This window comes from Nomascus leucogenys, chromosome X (assembly GCF_006542625.1).
Source record: "Nomascus leucogenys isolate Asia chromosome X, Asia_NLE_v1, whole genome shotgun sequence".
NCBI classification, from domain to species: Eukaryota; Metazoa; Chordata; class Mammalia; order Primates; family Hylobatidae; genus Nomascus; species Nomascus leucogenys.
The window spans coordinates 62,603,387-62,621,320 of record NC_044406.1 but is presented as its reverse complement, the minus strand read 5'-3'; the positions used below and the strand labels follow the sequence as shown (position 1 = coordinate 62,621,320).

Genomic DNA, 17,934 nt, shown 5'->3' with positions numbered 1-17,934 from the left:
TGCAATGAAATATTATCCTGGCTTAATAAAGAAAGAAATCTGACACACGCTACAACATGGGTTAACTGTGAGGAGACTATGCTGAGTGAAACAAGCCAGTCACAAAAAGACAGATAATGTATGGTTCCACTTACATGAGGTGTGTAGAGTAGTCAAATTCATAGAGACAGAAAGTAAAATGGTGGTTTTAGTGGGTAGGGAGAGGGGAGAATTGGGAACTATTGTTTAATGGGTATAGAGTTTCAGTTTTGCAAGATAAGAGAGTTCTCGAGATGGATGCTGGTAAAGATTGCACAAGAGTGTGAATATACTTAATACTACTGAACTGTACACTTAAAAATGTTTAAGATGGTCATGGAGCCAGGTGTGGTGGTGTGCACCTGTAGTCCCAGCTACTCAGGAGGCTAAGCCAGGAGGATTGCATGAAACCAGGAGTTTGAGGCTGCAATGAGCTGTGATCATGCCTGTGAATAGCCACTGCATTCCATCTGGGCAATGTAGTAAGACTCCATCTCCAAAAAAAAATTTTTTTTGAGACAGGGTCTTGTCACCCAGGCTGGAGGGCAGTGGTGTGATCAGCTCACTGTAACCTTCAAACTCCTGGGCTCAAGCAGTCCGCCCTTCTCAGCCTACTGAGTAGCTGGGATTACAGGTGCACTCCACCACATTTGGCCAATTTTTAATTTTTTATGGAGACGGGGGTCTCACTTTGTTGCCTGGGCTGGTCTCAAACACCTGGCCTCAAAGTGATCCTCCCACCTTGGCCTCCCAAGGTTCTAGGATTACAGGCATGAGCCACTGCACCTGGCCTAAAATTTTTTTAAAAAGTTTAAGATGGTCAATTTTATGTTATGTGTATTTTACCACAACTAAAAATAAATTATTTATATACAAATATATAATATTTATATTTATATATGGTGACATTGTCACTTATTATATAACAGTGAGACTCAATTAACTATAATAATTGCAACGATATGGATGTTCTCACCTATAATATTGAATAAATGAAGCAAGATACAAAGTAGTACATACTGTATGATAACATAAATGTAAATGCCAAGAACAGTCAAAATGAATATATGGTGTTGGACGTCAGGGAATTGGTTACCCCTATTTGAAACAGGGTCTGAAAAGAAGCATGAGTGAGCTTGTTGCTGTTAATGTTCTGTTTCTTGACTCTTTTGTTGTTAACATACATGTGTTTACTTTGGGAAAATTCATAGAGCCTAGAATTCATAAGAGCATAGAGCTCTTGAGATTTTTATACTTTTCTGTATGTCTTTTATACTTCAGTGAAGAAAAATAGAATTTAAAAAACACTACTACAAGTGAAACAATTTGGGAAGATAATGATAAACTTTGTGGTACTGACCTGAAGTATGCAGAAGGGCATGTAGAAAAGGAGATTATCAAGATTAGCTAGAGTAGTTGAAGGAGCCTTTTGGTAGGAGACAGGCCTTGTTGGGGTCCACACAGTTAAAAGGGAGGAAGAAAATGACTCCAGGCAAGGGATCTAGATGGGAGATGTCTAAGAAGGAAATAAGGATGGAAGATAGGACACAAGCTTGATTAAAATGGAATATTCATATTCCATATTGTAAGTTTGGTGAGGTAATACTATGCAGTAATTTTTTATTTCATGCCAGCAGTCATTTATTTGAGGTGTAATTTATATACAGTAAACTTCACAAGTCTCAAGTATACAGCTTGATGAGTTTTAACATATAGTAGTCTTGTATATTACACCATACAGATCAAGACGCAAAAACTTCCCAACACCCCCAAAAGTTCCCTTGGCCCCATTCTAGTTAATACCCACCTCTACTTCCAAGAACAAAAGAACGCTATTCTGACTTTTACTACTCTAGATTATTTTTGATTGTTTTTGAGCTTTGTATAAATGGAATCATACAGTTGTCCTATTTTATGTCTGGCTTTTTAAAAATATACATTGTGAGATTCGTTCATTTTGTTACGTCTTTTGGATGATTTGACACTTTTACTATTATGAAATAGCTACAATATTTCTCAGAAATGCCATATTTACTCCATAAAAGTCATTTGAGGGAGCTTGTAAGATCTTAGAGTTGTTCCACGATAATAACGTGGTGGTAAGCTGATTAAATGAAATATTGCTCTGCCTCAGTTTCCTTATTTTAAAAGGGGGGATGATAAAATACTTATGTTAAACACTGTTAAGAAAATAATTATATTAACATAATTATATTAAATTTAAATCAGCCAGGAATATAGCCATTACTGTAACATTCTTAGACAATATTTTATATGGGTAGCATAATGATGAGACATATTCCAAGACTGTGGTTGCTTAAGGAAATGCCATTTCATAAAGATGACTTATGTTTGAGAAGATGCCTGTCACTGTGGGAGTGCTAGTCAGCTGTTGTATTGAAGTTTAACCATCAGATATGTGCTTTTTTTCTTTTTTTTTTCTTACAGGCTAAAGTTCTACGGCTACTAGCCACGAATTATTTGGACTGGGATGACACCAAATATTATGATAAGGCTCTCAATGCTATAAACCTAGCAAACAAGGTATGAGGCTTTTATTTTTGAATACTAACTTAATGTATTTTTTGAAGTCTTGATCACATTTTGAAATCCAGTTTAGACATTTGCTTCAGCATTTACTCTCACAGATTGTTATAATCTCTTCTATAGCACAGAAAGGAAAAATAAGATATTGCTATAATCTGAATGTTTGTGTCCCCGCAAATTCCTATGTTGAAATCTTAACCCCCAAAGTGATGATATTAAGAGGTGGGGACTTTTTGGTGTAGAATGGACGTAAAAATAAAAGAGGTGGGGACTTTGGGAGATGATAAAGTCATTGGGCAAACCCCTCTTGAGTGGTATTACTGCCCTTATAAAAGAGGTCCACAGGAGCTTGTTCACCCCTTTTATCATGTGAGGACATGAGAAGGCACTATCTTTGAGTAAGCAGGCCCTCACCAGACACCGAATCTGCGAGCACCTTGATGTTGGAGTTCTCAGCCTTCAGAACTGTGAGACATCAATATCTGTTGTTTGTAAAGTATCTAGTTTATGGTATTTTGTTATAGCAGCATGAACAGACTAAAACAAATATACTTCTGTGAACACCAGAGATTTTTGAGAAAATTTTCTTTTCTTTTCTGTGAAACAGAAACTCACTATTGTATTCACATGAATACAAAGCGGGCATGGTGACACATGCCTGTATTCCCAGTTGCTCAGGAGGCTGATGTGGGAGATTTGCTTGAGGCCAGGAGTTCAAGGCTGCAGTGCACTATGATTGCACCTATGAATAGTCATTGCACTTCAGCCTGGGCAACATAATAGCAAGACCCCGTCTCTAAAACAAACAAAACAAAATGTGTATATATCTACACTCCTGGACAAGGAACACTGAAAGGCTGGTAACCCTTTAAAAATAGATTCAGGCTGGGTGCGGTGGCTCATGCCTGTAATCCCAGCACTTTGGGAGGCTGAGGCAGGCAGATCACAAGGTCAAGAGATCGAAACCATCCTGGTCAACATGGTGAAACCCCATCTTTACTAAAAATACAAAAATTAGCCAGGCGTGGTGGCGTGTCGTGTGGTCCCAGCTACTCGGGAGGCTGAGGCAGGAGAATCGCTTGAACCCAGGAGGCAGAGGTTGCAGTGAGCTGAGATTGCACCACTGCATTCCAGCCTGGTGACAGACCGAGACTCCGTCTCAAAATAAATAAATAAATAAAATAAAATAAGAGAGATTCAATTAGGATCAATGTGTTTTACTTAATAAGGCAATTAAATATACTGATACACTTTAGAAAGGTTTTTTTCAACAGAGTGGAAGCATGAAAATGAATAGCTTCATCAACCAGAATATTAAATTTCTCAAGCAGAGCATTTACTTGAACTATATTTTCCTGAAATTTATGTCATGTGGATGGGGTTATTTAATGCTGAAAAACTTGTTCAACATTAAAATTAAAAAATTAATTTAGAAATATTAATAGAAAAGAACATTTTCTTTTTATAAAATTTTACTTTAAGTTCTAGGATACATGTGCAGAATGTGCAGGTTTGTTACATAGGTATACATGTGCCATGGTGGTTTGCTGCACCTATCAACCCGTCACCTAGGTTTTAAGCCCTTGCCTGCATTAGGTATTTGTCCTAATGCTATCCCTCCCCTTGCCTCCCACCCCCTAACAGGCCCTGGTGTGTGGATGTTCCCCTCCCTGTGTCTGTGTGTTCTCATTGTTCTACTCCCACTTATGAGTGAGAACATGCGGTGTTTGGTTTTCTGTTCCTTTGTTAGTTTGCTGAGAATGATGGTTTCCAGCTTCATCCATGTCCCTGCAAAGGACACGAACTCATTCTTTTTTATGGCTGCATAGTATTTCATGGTGTATATGTGCCACATTTTCTTTATCCAGTCTATCATTGATGGGTATTTGGGTTGGTTCCAGGTCTTTGCTATTGTAAATAGTGCTGCAATAAGTATACGTGTACCTATGTCTTTATAGCAGAATGACTTATAATCCTTTTGGTATATACCCAGTAATGGGATTGCTGGGACAAATGGTATTTCTGGTTCTAGATCCTTAAGCAATCACCACACTGTCTTTTACAATGGTTGAACTAATTTACACTCCCACCAAAAGTGTAAGAGTGTTCCTATTTCTCCACAACCTTACCAGCATCTGTTGTTTCCTGACTTTTTAATAATTGTCATTCTAACTGTCGTGAGATGGTATCTCACTGTGGTTTTGATTTGCATTTCTCTAATGACCAGTAATGATGAGCCTTTTTTCATATGTTTGTTGGCTGCATAAATGTCTTTTTTTGAGAAGTGTCTGTTTATATACTTTGCCCACTTTTAGATGGGGTTGTTCGTTTTTTTCTTATAAATTTGTTTAAGTTCCTTGTAGATTCTGGATATCAGACTTTTGTCAGATGGGTAGATTGTAAAAATTTTCTCCAATTCTGTAGGTTGCTTGTTCACTCTGAAGATAGTTTCTTTTGCCATGCAGAAGCTCTTTAGTTTAATTAGATCCCATTTGTCAATTTTGGCTTTTGTTGCCATTGCTTTTGGTGTTTTAGACATGAAGTCTTTGCCCATGCCTATGTCCTGAATGGTATTGCCTAGGTTTTCTTCTAGGGTTTTTATTGTTTTGGTTTTACATTTAAGTTTTTAATCCATTTTGAGTTAATTTTTGTATAAAGTGTAAGGAAGGGGTCCAGTTTCTGTTTTCTGCATATCAGCCATACTATTTTTCGTAGCGACTGTTATCATTTTAAATTCCCATCTATAGTGCCCAAGGGTTGCAATTTCTTCATGTCTTCATCAACACTTGTTATCCTCTATTTTTTAATAGTAGACATCATTATGAGTGTTAGGTTCACCTTTGTTTTTTGAATGATATTTTTTCCAGGTATAGAATTTAAACCAGACAGCTTTTTTTGGGGGTGGGGTATTTTAAATATTTCACTCCACTGTATTCTCATTCTATTGTTTCTGTTGAGAAATATGGTGCCATTCTTATGTTTGTTCTTTTTTATATAGCGTGTCTTCTTTTCTGAATAAGTTTTGGGTTTTTTATCATTGGTTTTGAGCAACTTGATGTTATGCTTTTAAGTAATTTTATTTATGTTTCTCTTGCTTGGGACTCTTTGTGATTTTTTGGGTGTCTAGGAGCATAATTTTCATTATGTTTGAAAAGTTCCAGTATTTCTTCAAATTTTTTTTCTGCTTTCCCACAAGTACTCGAATTAACCATGTATTAGGCTGCCTGAAGTTGTGCCACAGTTTGCTTACACTCTTTTCACTTAAAACATAATTTGTTATTTTTGTTTCATTTTGGACTGTTTTGTATTGCTATTACTTCTAAGTTCATTAATCTTTCTTCTGCAATGTCTAATCATCTGTTAATCTCATCCCATATATTTTTCATTGCAGACTTTGTAGTTTTTATCTCTAGAAGTTTGATTTGGTTTATTTTTATATCTTCCAAGTCTCTAGTTAAATTTTCAAGCATACGAAATATAGTTATACTTACTCTTTTAACATCTTTCTTTGATAATTCTAATATCTATGTCACTTCTAGATTAGTTTCCGTCTATTATCTCCCCATTATTGATTGTTTTTGCCTGCCTCTGTCTTTCACTGGGTGCCAACTATTTTACATCGTTGGCTGCTGGATATTTTTGTAATACTATAAATCTTACTGAGCTTTATTATGGGAAACAGGCAAGTTATTTGGAAACGATTTGATCCCGCTGTTCATGTGAACTCCTGACTCTTGCTTAGTATGAAATATTTCCTTCTTTGTTTTGTAATTGTGGATATGTTAATTTATATTCAGCGAGTGTTAAGCTTTTAGAATCCTATTCAACCTGGTTGAGAGCATGGCCCTACAGAGAAACTTTTTGTTGGCATCAGCCAGATGTAGAAGAGTTACCACTCTTTTGGTTACTTTTATTTTACTTTCTCAGGTTGGAGGGTTTTGGACCACATGAGTAATGTAAATTTGAACTCCATATCTACATGAAGGCAGAGCCCATTAAAAAATTCTCCAGACCAAAAAACTTATCCACACAAACATTTTTTTTTTTTTTTTGCCTCACTCAGAGCTTAGCTAGAAGACAAACTTCCTATGCCATTAGATAAAAGAAAAAAACTCAGGAAACTTACCACCTCCATATGGTTCACTTCTCCAAGTTTTGTTGCCTCACTACAATCTTTGTTTTTGTTTACTTTTAATAGTCCTCAGGTTCTTGCTTTTTATGTCTTGTTCAGAGTTCTTAGTTGTAATTAGTAGAAAGTATAGGCTACAGTTGTCTTGCTTCATATCTGCTGGAACTGAATCTGATACTAAATTTTTAAAGGAGAAATTAAAATTTGGTATGCCTATGTTGTTTCACAAAATTACCTTTGAAAATGTATTAGTGCAATGAAATAAATATAAAAGACATAGGTGCTTAGATACTACACCAAAAGCACAAGCAAAAAAGAACAATTAGGTAAAATTAAGTCTCATTAAAATTAATTTTTTTTTGCTTCAAAGGCAACCATCAAGAAAATGAAGACACAGTCCATAGGATCCTCCCAACAGAATGGGAGAACATATTTGCAAATCATATATCTGTTGTCTGTTACCCATAATATAAAAAAGAACTCTTACTATTCAATAAGAAGACAAACAACCCAATTGAACATGGGCAAAGGAGGCAAAGGAGCTCAATAGACATTCTCCAAATAATATGTACCAGTGGCCAATAAGTACACAAAAAGATACTCAACACCATTAGTTATCAGGGAATGCAAATTAGAAGCACAATGAGAAACCACTTTATATCCACTGGTATGGCCCTCTGACTTGTTTTTATTTCAGCATTGTTTTGGCTCTTCTGAATCTCTTGCATTTTCATATTTTCGAATCAGCTTGTTGATTTCTGCAAAGAAGACAGCTGGGAATTTGATAGGGATTTTGTTGAATCTGCAGATCAGTTTGGGAATTATTGCTATCTTAACAATATTAAGTTTTCAAATCCAGGAACATTTATTCGTTGTTTTGTAGTTTTCAGTAAATAAGTTTTGTCCTTCTTTTGTTAAATTTATTGCTTCTTTATGCTTTTATAAATGGAATTATTTTCTTGACTTTTGGATTGTTCATTGCTAGTATATAGAAATGCCATTAATTGAAAAAATACTGATATTATATCCTACAATCTTCCTGTACTTGTTCTTTTAGCTTTAATAGTTTTTTAATGGATTCCTTAGGATTTTCTGTATACAAGATCATATTTTCTGGCCAGACGTGGTGGCTCACACCTGTAATCCCAGTACTTTGGGAGGCTGAGGTGGGTGGATCACTTGAGGTCAGGGGTTCGAGACCAACCCGGCCAACATGGTGAAACCCCATCTCTGCTAAAAATACAAAATTAACCAGGCATGGTGGTGCATGCCTGTAATCCCAGCTACTCCGGAGGCTGAGGCAGGAGAATCACTTGAATCCAGAAGGGAGAGGTTGCAGTGAGCCGAGATTGTGCCATTGCACTCCAGCCTGGACAACAAGAGTGAAACTCCGTCTCAAAAAAAAAAATCATATTTTTTGTAAATAAAGATAGTTTTACTTCTTGCTTTCCAATCTGCGTGCTTTTGTCTCTTTTTCTTTTCTAATTTTTCTAGCAAGAACATTCATTACTATGTTAAATAGAATTGGCAAGAGCAGTATCTTTTCCTAATCTTAGAAAGAGAGCTTTCAGTATTTTGCCATTAAGTATGGTGTTTAGTATAGCTGTGGGTTTAGTATAGATGCCCTTTGTCAAGTTGAGGAAGCTCCCTTCATTCCTAGTTTTTTGAGAATTGTATAACCACTTTAAAAAACAGTTTGACGTTACCTGATAAAATAGAATTTGATCATACTGGACCACCCAGCAACTTCACTCCTAGGTATATACTTTAGAGAAGTGCTAGCATTTGTATACAAGGAGAGGTATACAGAAAGCTGATTCCAGGATTGTTCATAATAGCAATTGCGTTGGAAACAACTTAAATGTCCAAAGTACAATGTGCAAATAAATTGTGATTTATTCATATAACAGAATACTATACAATAATTGTTCTTAAAATTTAGTTTGTGTAAGTATTACCTAGAGTGTCTGTTAAACACAGTTTGCTCATTTGTTACCTTACTAAACAGATAATAGAATTTATGTTGAATTGGAAACTTTCCATAATGCAAATCAATAATAATTATTTTACACATTTTCACACACACACACACACACAATTTGCTAGGCAATACTCCCAGAGTTTCTCATTTAGTAGGTTTTGGATGGGGCTTGCATTTCTTTTTCCTTTTTTATAAATTATACTTTAAGTTTTAGGGTACATGTGCACAACGTGCAGGTTTGTTACATATGTATACATGTGCCATGTTGGTGTGCTACACCCATTAACTTGTCATTTACCATTAGGTATATCTCCTAATGCTATCCTTCCCCCCTCCCACCACCCCACGACAGGCCCCAGTGTGTGATGTTCCCCTTCCTGTGTCCAAGTGTTCTCATTGTTCAATTCCCACCTATGAGTGAGAAAATGCAGTGTTTGGTTTACTGTTCTTGCGATAGTTCGCTGAGAATGATGGTTTCCAGCTTCATCCATGTCCCTGCAAAGGACATGAACTCATCCTTTTTTATGGCTGCATAGTATTCCATGGTGTATATGTGCCACATTTTCTTAATCCAGTCTATCATTGTTGGACATTTGGGTTGGTTCCAAGTCTTTGCTATTGTGAATAGTGCCACAATAAACATATGTGTGCATGTGTCTTTATAGCAGCATGATTTATAATCCTTTGGGAATATACCCAGTAATGGGATGGCTGGGTCAAATGGTATTTCTAGTTCAAGATCCCTGAGGAATCGCCAACTGACTTCCACAATGGTTGAACTAGTTTACAGTCCCACCAACAGTGTAAAAGTGTTCCTATTTCTCCACATCCTCTCCAGCACCTGTTGTTTCCTGACTTTTTAATGATCGCCATTCTAACCAGTATGAGATGGTATCTCATTGTGGTTTTGATTTGCATTTCTCTGATGGCCAGAGATGATGAGCATTTTTTCATGTGTCTTTTGGCTGCATAAATGTCTTCTTTTGAGAAGTGTTCATTCATATCCTTTGCCCACTTGTTGATGGGGTTCTTTGTTTTTTTCTTGTAAATTTGTGTGAGATCATTGTAGATTCTGGATATTAGCCCTTTGTCAGATAAGTAGATTGCAAACATTTTCTCCCATTCTGTATGTTGCCTGTTCACTCTGATGGTAGTTTCTTTTGCTGTGCAGAAGCTCTTTCATTTAATTAGATCCCATTTATCAATTTTGGCTTTTGTTGCCATTGCTTTTGGTGTTTTAGACATGAAGTCCTTGCCCATGCCTATGTCCTGAATGGCATTGCCCAGGTTTTCTTCCAGGATTTTTATGATTTTAGGTCTAACATGTAAGTCTTTAATCCATCTTGAATTAATTTTTGTATAAGCTGTAAGGAAGGGATCCAGTTTCAGCTTTCTACATATGGCTAGCCAGTTTTCCCAGCACCATTTATTGAATAGGGAATCCTTTCCCTATTTCTTGTTTTTGTCAGGTTTGTCAAAGATCAGATGGTTGTAGATGTGTGGTATTATTTCTGAGGGCTCTGTTCTGTTCCATTGGTCTATATCTCTGTTTTGGTACCAGTACCATGCTGTTTTGGTTACTGTAGCCTTGTAGTATAGTTTGAAGTCAGGTAGCATAATGCCTCCAGCTTTGTTCTTTTGGCTGAGGATTGACTTGGCATTGTGGGCCCTTTTTTGGTTCCATATGAACTTTAAAGTAGTTTTTTCCAATTCTGTGAAGAAAGTCATTGGTAGCTTGATGGGGATGGCATTGAATCTATAAATTACCTTTGACAGTATGGCCATTTTCACGACATTGATTCTTCCTATCCATGAGCATGGAATGTTCTTCCATTTGTTTGTATCCTCTTTTATTTCATTGAACAGTGGTTTGTAGTTCTCCTTGAAGAGGTCCTTCACATCCCTTGTAAGTTGGATTCCTAGGTATTTTATTCTCTTTGAAGCAATTGTGAATGGGAGTTCACTCATGATTTGGCTCTCTGTTTGTCTGTTATTGATGTATAAGAATGCTTGTGATTTTTGTACATTGATTTTGTATCCTGAGACTTTGCTGAAGTTGCTTATCAGCTTAAGGAGATTTTAGGCTGAGAAAATGGGGTTTTCTAGATATACAATCATGTCATCTGCAAACAGGGACAATTTGACTTCCTTTTTTCCTAATTGAATACCCTTTATTTCTTTCTCCTGCCTGATTGCCCTGGCCAGAACTTCCAACACTATGTTGAATAGGAGTGGTGAGAGAGGGCATCCCTGTCTTGTGCCGGTTTTCAAAGGGAATGCTTCCAGTTTTTGTCCATTCAGTATGATATCGGCTGTGGGTTTGTCATAGATAGTTCTTATTATTTTGAAATATGTCCCATCAATACCTAATTTATTGAGTTTTTAGCATGAAGGGCTGTTGAATTTTGTCAAAGGCCTTTTCTGCATCTATTGAGATAATCATGTGGTTTTTGTCTTTGGTTCTGTTTACATGCTGGATTACATTTCATGATTTGCGTATGTTGAACCAGCCTTGCATCCCAGGGATGAAGCCCACTTGATCATGGTGTATAAGCTTTTTGATGTGCTGCTGGATTTGGTTTGCCAGTATTTTATTGAGGATTTTTGCATCAATGTTCATCAAGGATATTGGTCTAAAATTCTCTTTTTTGGTTGTGTCTCTGACCAGCTTTGGTATCAGGATGATTCTGGCCTCATAAAATGAGTTAGGGAGGATTCCCTCTTTTTCTATTGATTGGAATACTTTCAGAAGGAATGGTACCAGCTCCCCCTTGTACCTCTGTTAGAATTCAGATGTTTATCCATCTGATCCTGGACTGTTTTTGGTTGGTAAGCTATTAATTATTGCCTCAATTTCAGAGCCTGTTATTGGTCTATTCAGAGATTCAACTTCTTCCTGGTTTAGTCTTGGGAGGGTGTATTTTTAGAGGAATTTATCCATTTCTTCTAGATTTTCTGGTTTAGTTGCATAGAGGTGTTTATAGTATTCTCTGATGGTAGTTTGTATTTCTGTGGGATCACTGGTAATATCCCCTTTATCATTTTTTATTGCATCTGTTTGATTCTTCTCTCTTTTCTTCTTTATTAGTCTTGCTAGTGGTCTATCAATTTTGTTGATCTTTTCAAAAAACCAGTTCCTGGATTCATTGATTTTTTGAAGGGTTTTTTGTGTCTCTATTTCCTTCAGTTCTGCTCTGATTTTAGTTATTTCTTGCCTTCTGCTAGCTTTTGAATGTGTTTGCCTTTGCTTCTCTAGTTCTTTTAATTGTGATATTAGGGTGTCAATTTTAGATCTTTCCTGCTTTCTCCTGTGGGCATTTAGTGCTGTAAATTTCCCTCTACACACTGCTTTGAATGTGTCCCAGAGATTCTGGTATGTTGTGTCTTTGTTCTCGTTGGTTTCAAAGAACATCTTTATTTCTGCCTTCATTTCGTTATCTACCCAGTAGTCAGTCATTCAAGAGCAGGTTGTTCAGTTTCCATGTAGTTGAGTGGTTTTGAGTGAGTTTCTTAATCCTGAGTTCTAGTTTCATTGCACTGTGGTCTGAGAGACAGTTTGTTATAATTTCTGTTCTTTTACATTTGCTGAGGAGTGCCTTACTTCCAACTATGTGGTCAATTTTGGAATAGGTGTGGTGTGGTGCTGAAAAGAATGTATATTCTGCTGATTTGGGGTGGAGAGTTCTGTAGATGTCTATTAGTTCTGCTTGGTGCAGAGCTGAGTTCAATTCCTGGATATCCTTGTTAATTTTCTGTCTCGTTGATCTGTCTAATGTTGACAGTGGGGTGTTAAAGTCTCCCATTATTATTGTCCAGGAGTCTAAGTCTCTTTGTATGTCTCTAAGGACTTGCTTTATGAATCTGGGTGCTCCTGTATTGGCTGCATATATATTTAGGATAGTTAGCTCTTCTTGTTTAATCGATCTCTTTACCATTATGTAATGGCCTTGTCTCTTTTGATCTTTGTTGGTTTAAAGTCTGTTTTATCAGAGACTAGGATTGCAACCTGTGCCTTTTTTTGTTTTCCATTTGCTTGGTAGATCTTCCTCTATCCCTTTTTTTTGAGCCTATGTGTGTCTCTGCACGTGAGATGGGTTTCCTGAATACAGCACACTGATGGGTCTTGACTCTTTATCCAATTTGCCAGTCTGTGTCTTTTAATTGGGGCATTTAGCCCATTAACATTTAAGGTTAATATTGTTATAGTATTGTTATGTGTGAATTTGATCCTGTCATTATGATGTTAGCTGGTTATTTTGCTCGTTAGTTGATGCAGTTTCTTCCTAGTCTCGATGGTCTTTACAATTTGGCATGTTTTTGCAGTGTCTGGTACCAGTTGTTCCTTTCTATGTTTAGTGCTTCCTTCAGGAGCTCTTTTAGGGCAGGCCTGGTGGTGACAAAATCTCTCAGCATTTGCTTGTCTGTAAAGGATTTTATTTCTCCTTCACTTATGAAGCTTAGTTTGGCTGGATATGAAATTCTGGGTTGAAAATTCTTTTCTTTAAGAATGTTGAATATTGGTCCCCACTCTCTTCTGGCTTGTAGAGTTTCTGCTGAGAGATCAGGTGTTAGTCTGATGGGCTTCCCTTTGTGGGTAACCCGACCTTTCTCTCTGGCTGCCCTTAACATTTTTTCCTTCATTTCAACTTTGGTGAATCTGACAATTATGTGTCTTGGAGTTGCTCTTCTCGAGGAGTATCTTTGTGGCATTCTCTGTATTTCCTGAATTTGAATGTTGGCCTGCCTTGTTAGATATGGGAAGTTCTCCTGGATAATATCCTGCAGAGTGTTTTCCAACTTGGTTCCATTCTCCCCATCACTTTCAGGTACACCAATCAGACATAGATTTGGTCTTTTCACATAGTCCCATATTTCTTAGAGGCTTTGTTCATTTCTTTTTACTCTTTTTTCTCTAAACTTCTCTTCTCACTTCATTTCATTCATTTGATCTTCCATCACTGATACCTTTTCTTCCAGTTGATCGAATCGGCTACTGAGGCTTGTGCATTCATCACGTAGTTCTCGTGCCATGGTTTTCAGCTCCATCAGGTCCTTTCAGAACTTCTCTGCATTGGTTATTCTAGTTAGCAATTCGTCTAATTTTTTTCACGGTTTTTAACTTCTTTGCCATGGGTTTGAACTTCCTCCTTTAGCTTGGAGTAGTTTAATTGTCTGAAGCCTTCTTCTCTCAACTCGTCAAAGTCATTCTCTGTCCAGCTTTGTTCCGTTGCTGGTGAGGAGCTACATTCCTTTGGAGGAGGAGAGGCGCTCTGATTTTTAGTTTCCAGTTTTTCTGCTCTGTTTTTTCCCCATCTTTGTGGTTTTATCTACCTTTGTTCTTTGATGATGGTGACAAACAGATGGGGTTTTGGTGTGCATGTCCTTTCTGTTTGTTAGTTTTCCTTCTAACAGTCAGGACCCTCAGCTGCAGGTGTGTTGGAGTTTGCCGGAGGTCCACTCCAGCCCCTGTTTGCCTGGGTATCAGCAGCGGAGGCTGCAGAACAGTGGATATTGGTGAACAGCAAATGTTGCTGCCTGATCATTCCTCTGAAAGTTTTGTCTCAGTGGAGTACCTGGCCATGTGAGGTGTCAGTCTGCCCCTACTCGGGGGTGCCTCCCAGTTAGGCTTCTCGGGGGTCAGGGACCCACTTGAGGCAGTCTGTCAGTTCTCAGATCTCCAGCTGAGTGCTGGGAGAACCACTACTCTCTTCAAAGCTGTCAGACAGGGACAGTTAAGTCTGCAGAGGTTTCTGCTGCCTTTTGTTTGGCTATGCCCTGCCCCCAGAGGTGGAGTCTACAGAGGCAGGCAGGCCTCCTTAAGCTGTGGTGGGCTCCACCCAGTTCGAGCTTCCCAGCTGCTTTGTTCACCTACTCAAGCCTGGGCAATATCGGGCGCCCCTTCCCCAGCCTCGCTGCCGCCTTGCAGTTTGATCTCAGGCTGCTGTGCTAGCAATGAGTGAGGCTCCGTGGGTGTAGGACCCTCTGAGCCAGGCGAGGGATATAATCTCTTGGTGTGCCATTTGCTAAGACTGTTGGAAGAGCGCAGTATTAGGGTGGGAGTGACCTGATTTTCCAGGTGCCATCTGTCACTCCTTTCTTTGACTAGGAAATGTGAATTCCCTGACTCCTTGCTCTTCCTGGGTGAGGCAATGCCTCACCCTGCTTCTGCTCATGCTCAGTGCGCTGCACCCACTGTCCTGCACCCACTGTCTGACACTCCCCAGTGAGATGAACCCAGTACATCAGTTGGAAATGCAGAAATCACCCGTCTTCTGTGTCGCTCACGCTGGGAGCTGTAGACTGGAGCTGTTCCTATTCGGCCATCTTGGCTCCACCCCAGGGCTTGCATTTCTTACAACTTCCCAGATGGTGCTGATTCAGGGATCACCTTTTGACAACCATGCTGTACAGTAATGAAAACAAATAAGTTTCACATATCAGCATGGATGAATCTGAAACAACATGATTTGAATGAAAGGAGTTACAGAACTTAGATACGTTATGATTCTGTTTAAGTGAAGTTCAAATGTAGGTAAAACTAAATAATTGTGTTGGCTAGCTTGAGCTGTTGTAACTAAATACTATAAACTGGATGGCTTAAACAACAGAAGTTTATGTCTCACAATTCTAGGGACTGAGGTGTCCAAGATCAAAATACCAGCCTTTTCGGTTCCTGGTGAGGGCCTTCGTCTTGGTTTGAAGATGGCCACCTTCTTTCTATATCTTCACTTGGCAGAGAAAGAGAGAGAGAGACAGATGATCTCTCTCTCATGTCTTTTCTTATAAGGGCACTTATCCCATTCATGAGGGCTCAGCCCTCATGACCAAATTACCTCCCAAAGCCCTCACCTCAAAATACCATCACATTGGGGATTAGATATTCAATATACGAATTTTAAAAAGACACAAACATTTGGTCCATAGCAAGTATATATTGTGTATATATAAAGAAAAGCAAGGGAATTACTGCACAAAATTCAGGATGGTGTTTATCTCTGTGAAGTGAGGAGGATGCCTATGGGTAAGGATACATTTGTGGCTTTTTAAGTGGCAATAATCTGTTTCTTAACCTTGGTAGTGAGGACACGGGTGTTTGTTTTATTATTATTCTGTAAACTATACATATACATTGCATATACATATGTTTTATATACGCATGTGTGTATATGTGTGTGTGTGTATGATACACTTCCCACTAGAAATGAATACATTATCTTTAGAGCTTGCAAAATATCCAGAGAGTGTAGTAATGCCTGCCGTGATAGACAGAGCTTCAAGGGAGACAGCATATTATAATGGAAAGATTATGTCCTGTAGAGTCAGAGAGATCTGAATTCAAATTTCAGCTCTACTTCTTACCAATTGTATGACTATGGGTAAGTTACTTAACTTTATCTTATCTTAACAAGATTCACAATACTTAGCTTGTATGCTTGTTGTACCTGGAGCCTGTTTCTCAGTAACTGGTGAAGAGAAAAAAATTAGCAAACAAAAATCTAAGGAAGGGAGCCGGGCATGGTAGCTCATGCCTATAATCCCAGCACATTGGGAGGCTGAGACAGGAGGATTGCTTGAGCCCAGGAGTTCAAGACCAGCCTGGGCAACAAAGTGAGACCCCGGCCCAATCTCTGCAAAAACATTTTTTGAAAATTGCTGGCGTGGTAGTGCATGCTTGTGGTCCCAGCTACATGGGAGGCTGAGGCAGGAGGATCACTTGAGCCCAGGAAGTGGAGGCTGCAGTGAACTGTGTTTGTACCACTGCACTCGAGCCTGGGAGACAGGGGGAGACTCTGTCTCAAATAATAAAAAAAAAGTCAGGCCTGGTGTAATAACGCTTGTAATCCCAACACTTTGGGAGGCTGAGGCAGGTGGATCACTTGAGGTCAGGAGTTCAAGAACAGTCTGGCCAACATGGTGAAACCTCATCTCTACTAAAAATACAAAAATGAGCCAGACGTGGTAGAGTGTGCCTGTAATCCCAGCTACTCGGGAGGCTGAGGCAGGAGAATTGCTTGAACCTGGGAGACGGAGGTTGCAGTGAGCCGAGATTGTGCCACTACACTCCAGCCTGGGCGATAGAGTGAGACTCCATCATAAATAAATAAATAAACAAACAAACAAACCTATGAAGAATGAGAAATAACAGTGAGAAAAGTTACAGAGAAGACAAGGATTTTGATAGTAGGGAGAAAGCTGATGGATTTAGCAGGCAATCTTCATGACTTCTGAAAGTGTAGTTTTAAGAGACAATGAGGATGGACAATATACGGTGCAAATGTTTATAGAAGTGAAGACACGATGATAACAGAAGCAAAATGTCCATTATCTGGAGTTGTTTGGTAATGAAATCAGTGAAAATCATATCTGGAATTGTTTGGTAAAAGAAAAACCAGAATGTTAAATTTGTGTGAGAATAGCAGACTCAAGGAAAACAGATGTTGCCAAGATCTGGAAGACCTCTATGTCTCTGAAGATAAAAGGGAATTGAATCCAATACATACTTCAACAAACTTACAAGAAAGATGGTAATGCAATAAATCAAAATTGGCAACTTCAGTTTATTCTTTGTACTAGTGTCATCTATATTTGCAAGCCCTTTTAATACCAGTGCTTACTTTCTCCAACTTTCTATTTTTAAGGCATCTCACATATGAATACCTGTAATTATGTGCAGAGTATGGAGCTAATGAGTACAGTGTTCATGTAGGGGTTAATTGGCTTTGTAGAGAGAAAAGTTCTGTTCTGTGGGCCTAGACTGTACTTTTAGTCTTAGAAAGTTGTTTAAAGATGTACCCTGTCAGGCAAAAGTGGAACCGGGAAGATCACAGATGGCTTAGGGTCAACTAACAATGATTTAGAAATAACGTTGTTGTTAATGGTAAACACGACAGGCATATATTATGGAAAAGACAATACGTTTTCTATTTTATTCTGCCATTGTCTGCAAAAGATCTTATTTAATAAATCTCAAAAGAAAATAAAACTAGCTGGTTTGTGGTTTTGCTTACAACGAATATGGCCTGAGATTCATACAGTTTAAGTATTAATCTTGTCATTAAATGTTTGTCACTCATTGGAAATATTTACATGTTCTTTTCCATATATTATTTCATTTAGATTGAAAAAAATATTGGGAAATATCCTCAGAGATAGAACGAATGTTATGATATGATCTTCTGTAATTTTGATTTCCTTTGATTATGAGTTACCCCAAGGTGATTGAATAAAGCAGGCAATTACTTGAAAATTGTCTTTTACA

At 38.2% G+C, this 17,934-nt stretch overlaps 1 protein-coding gene across 1 annotated transcript in view; it reads left to right on the top strand.

The window, feature by feature from the left end:
* TEX11 (testis expressed 11) overlaps positions 1 to 17,934 on the top strand; it is a 404,765-nt gene that overhangs the window by 172,890 nt on the left and 213,941 nt on the right. Inside the window, exon 11 of the mRNA XM_003272686.3 lies at positions 2,467 to 2,562. Within this exon, the coding sequence (XP_003272734.1) occupies positions 2,467 to 2,562 (96 nt within the window). The remainder of the gene's footprint in view (positions 1 to 2,466; positions 2,563 to 17,934) is intronic.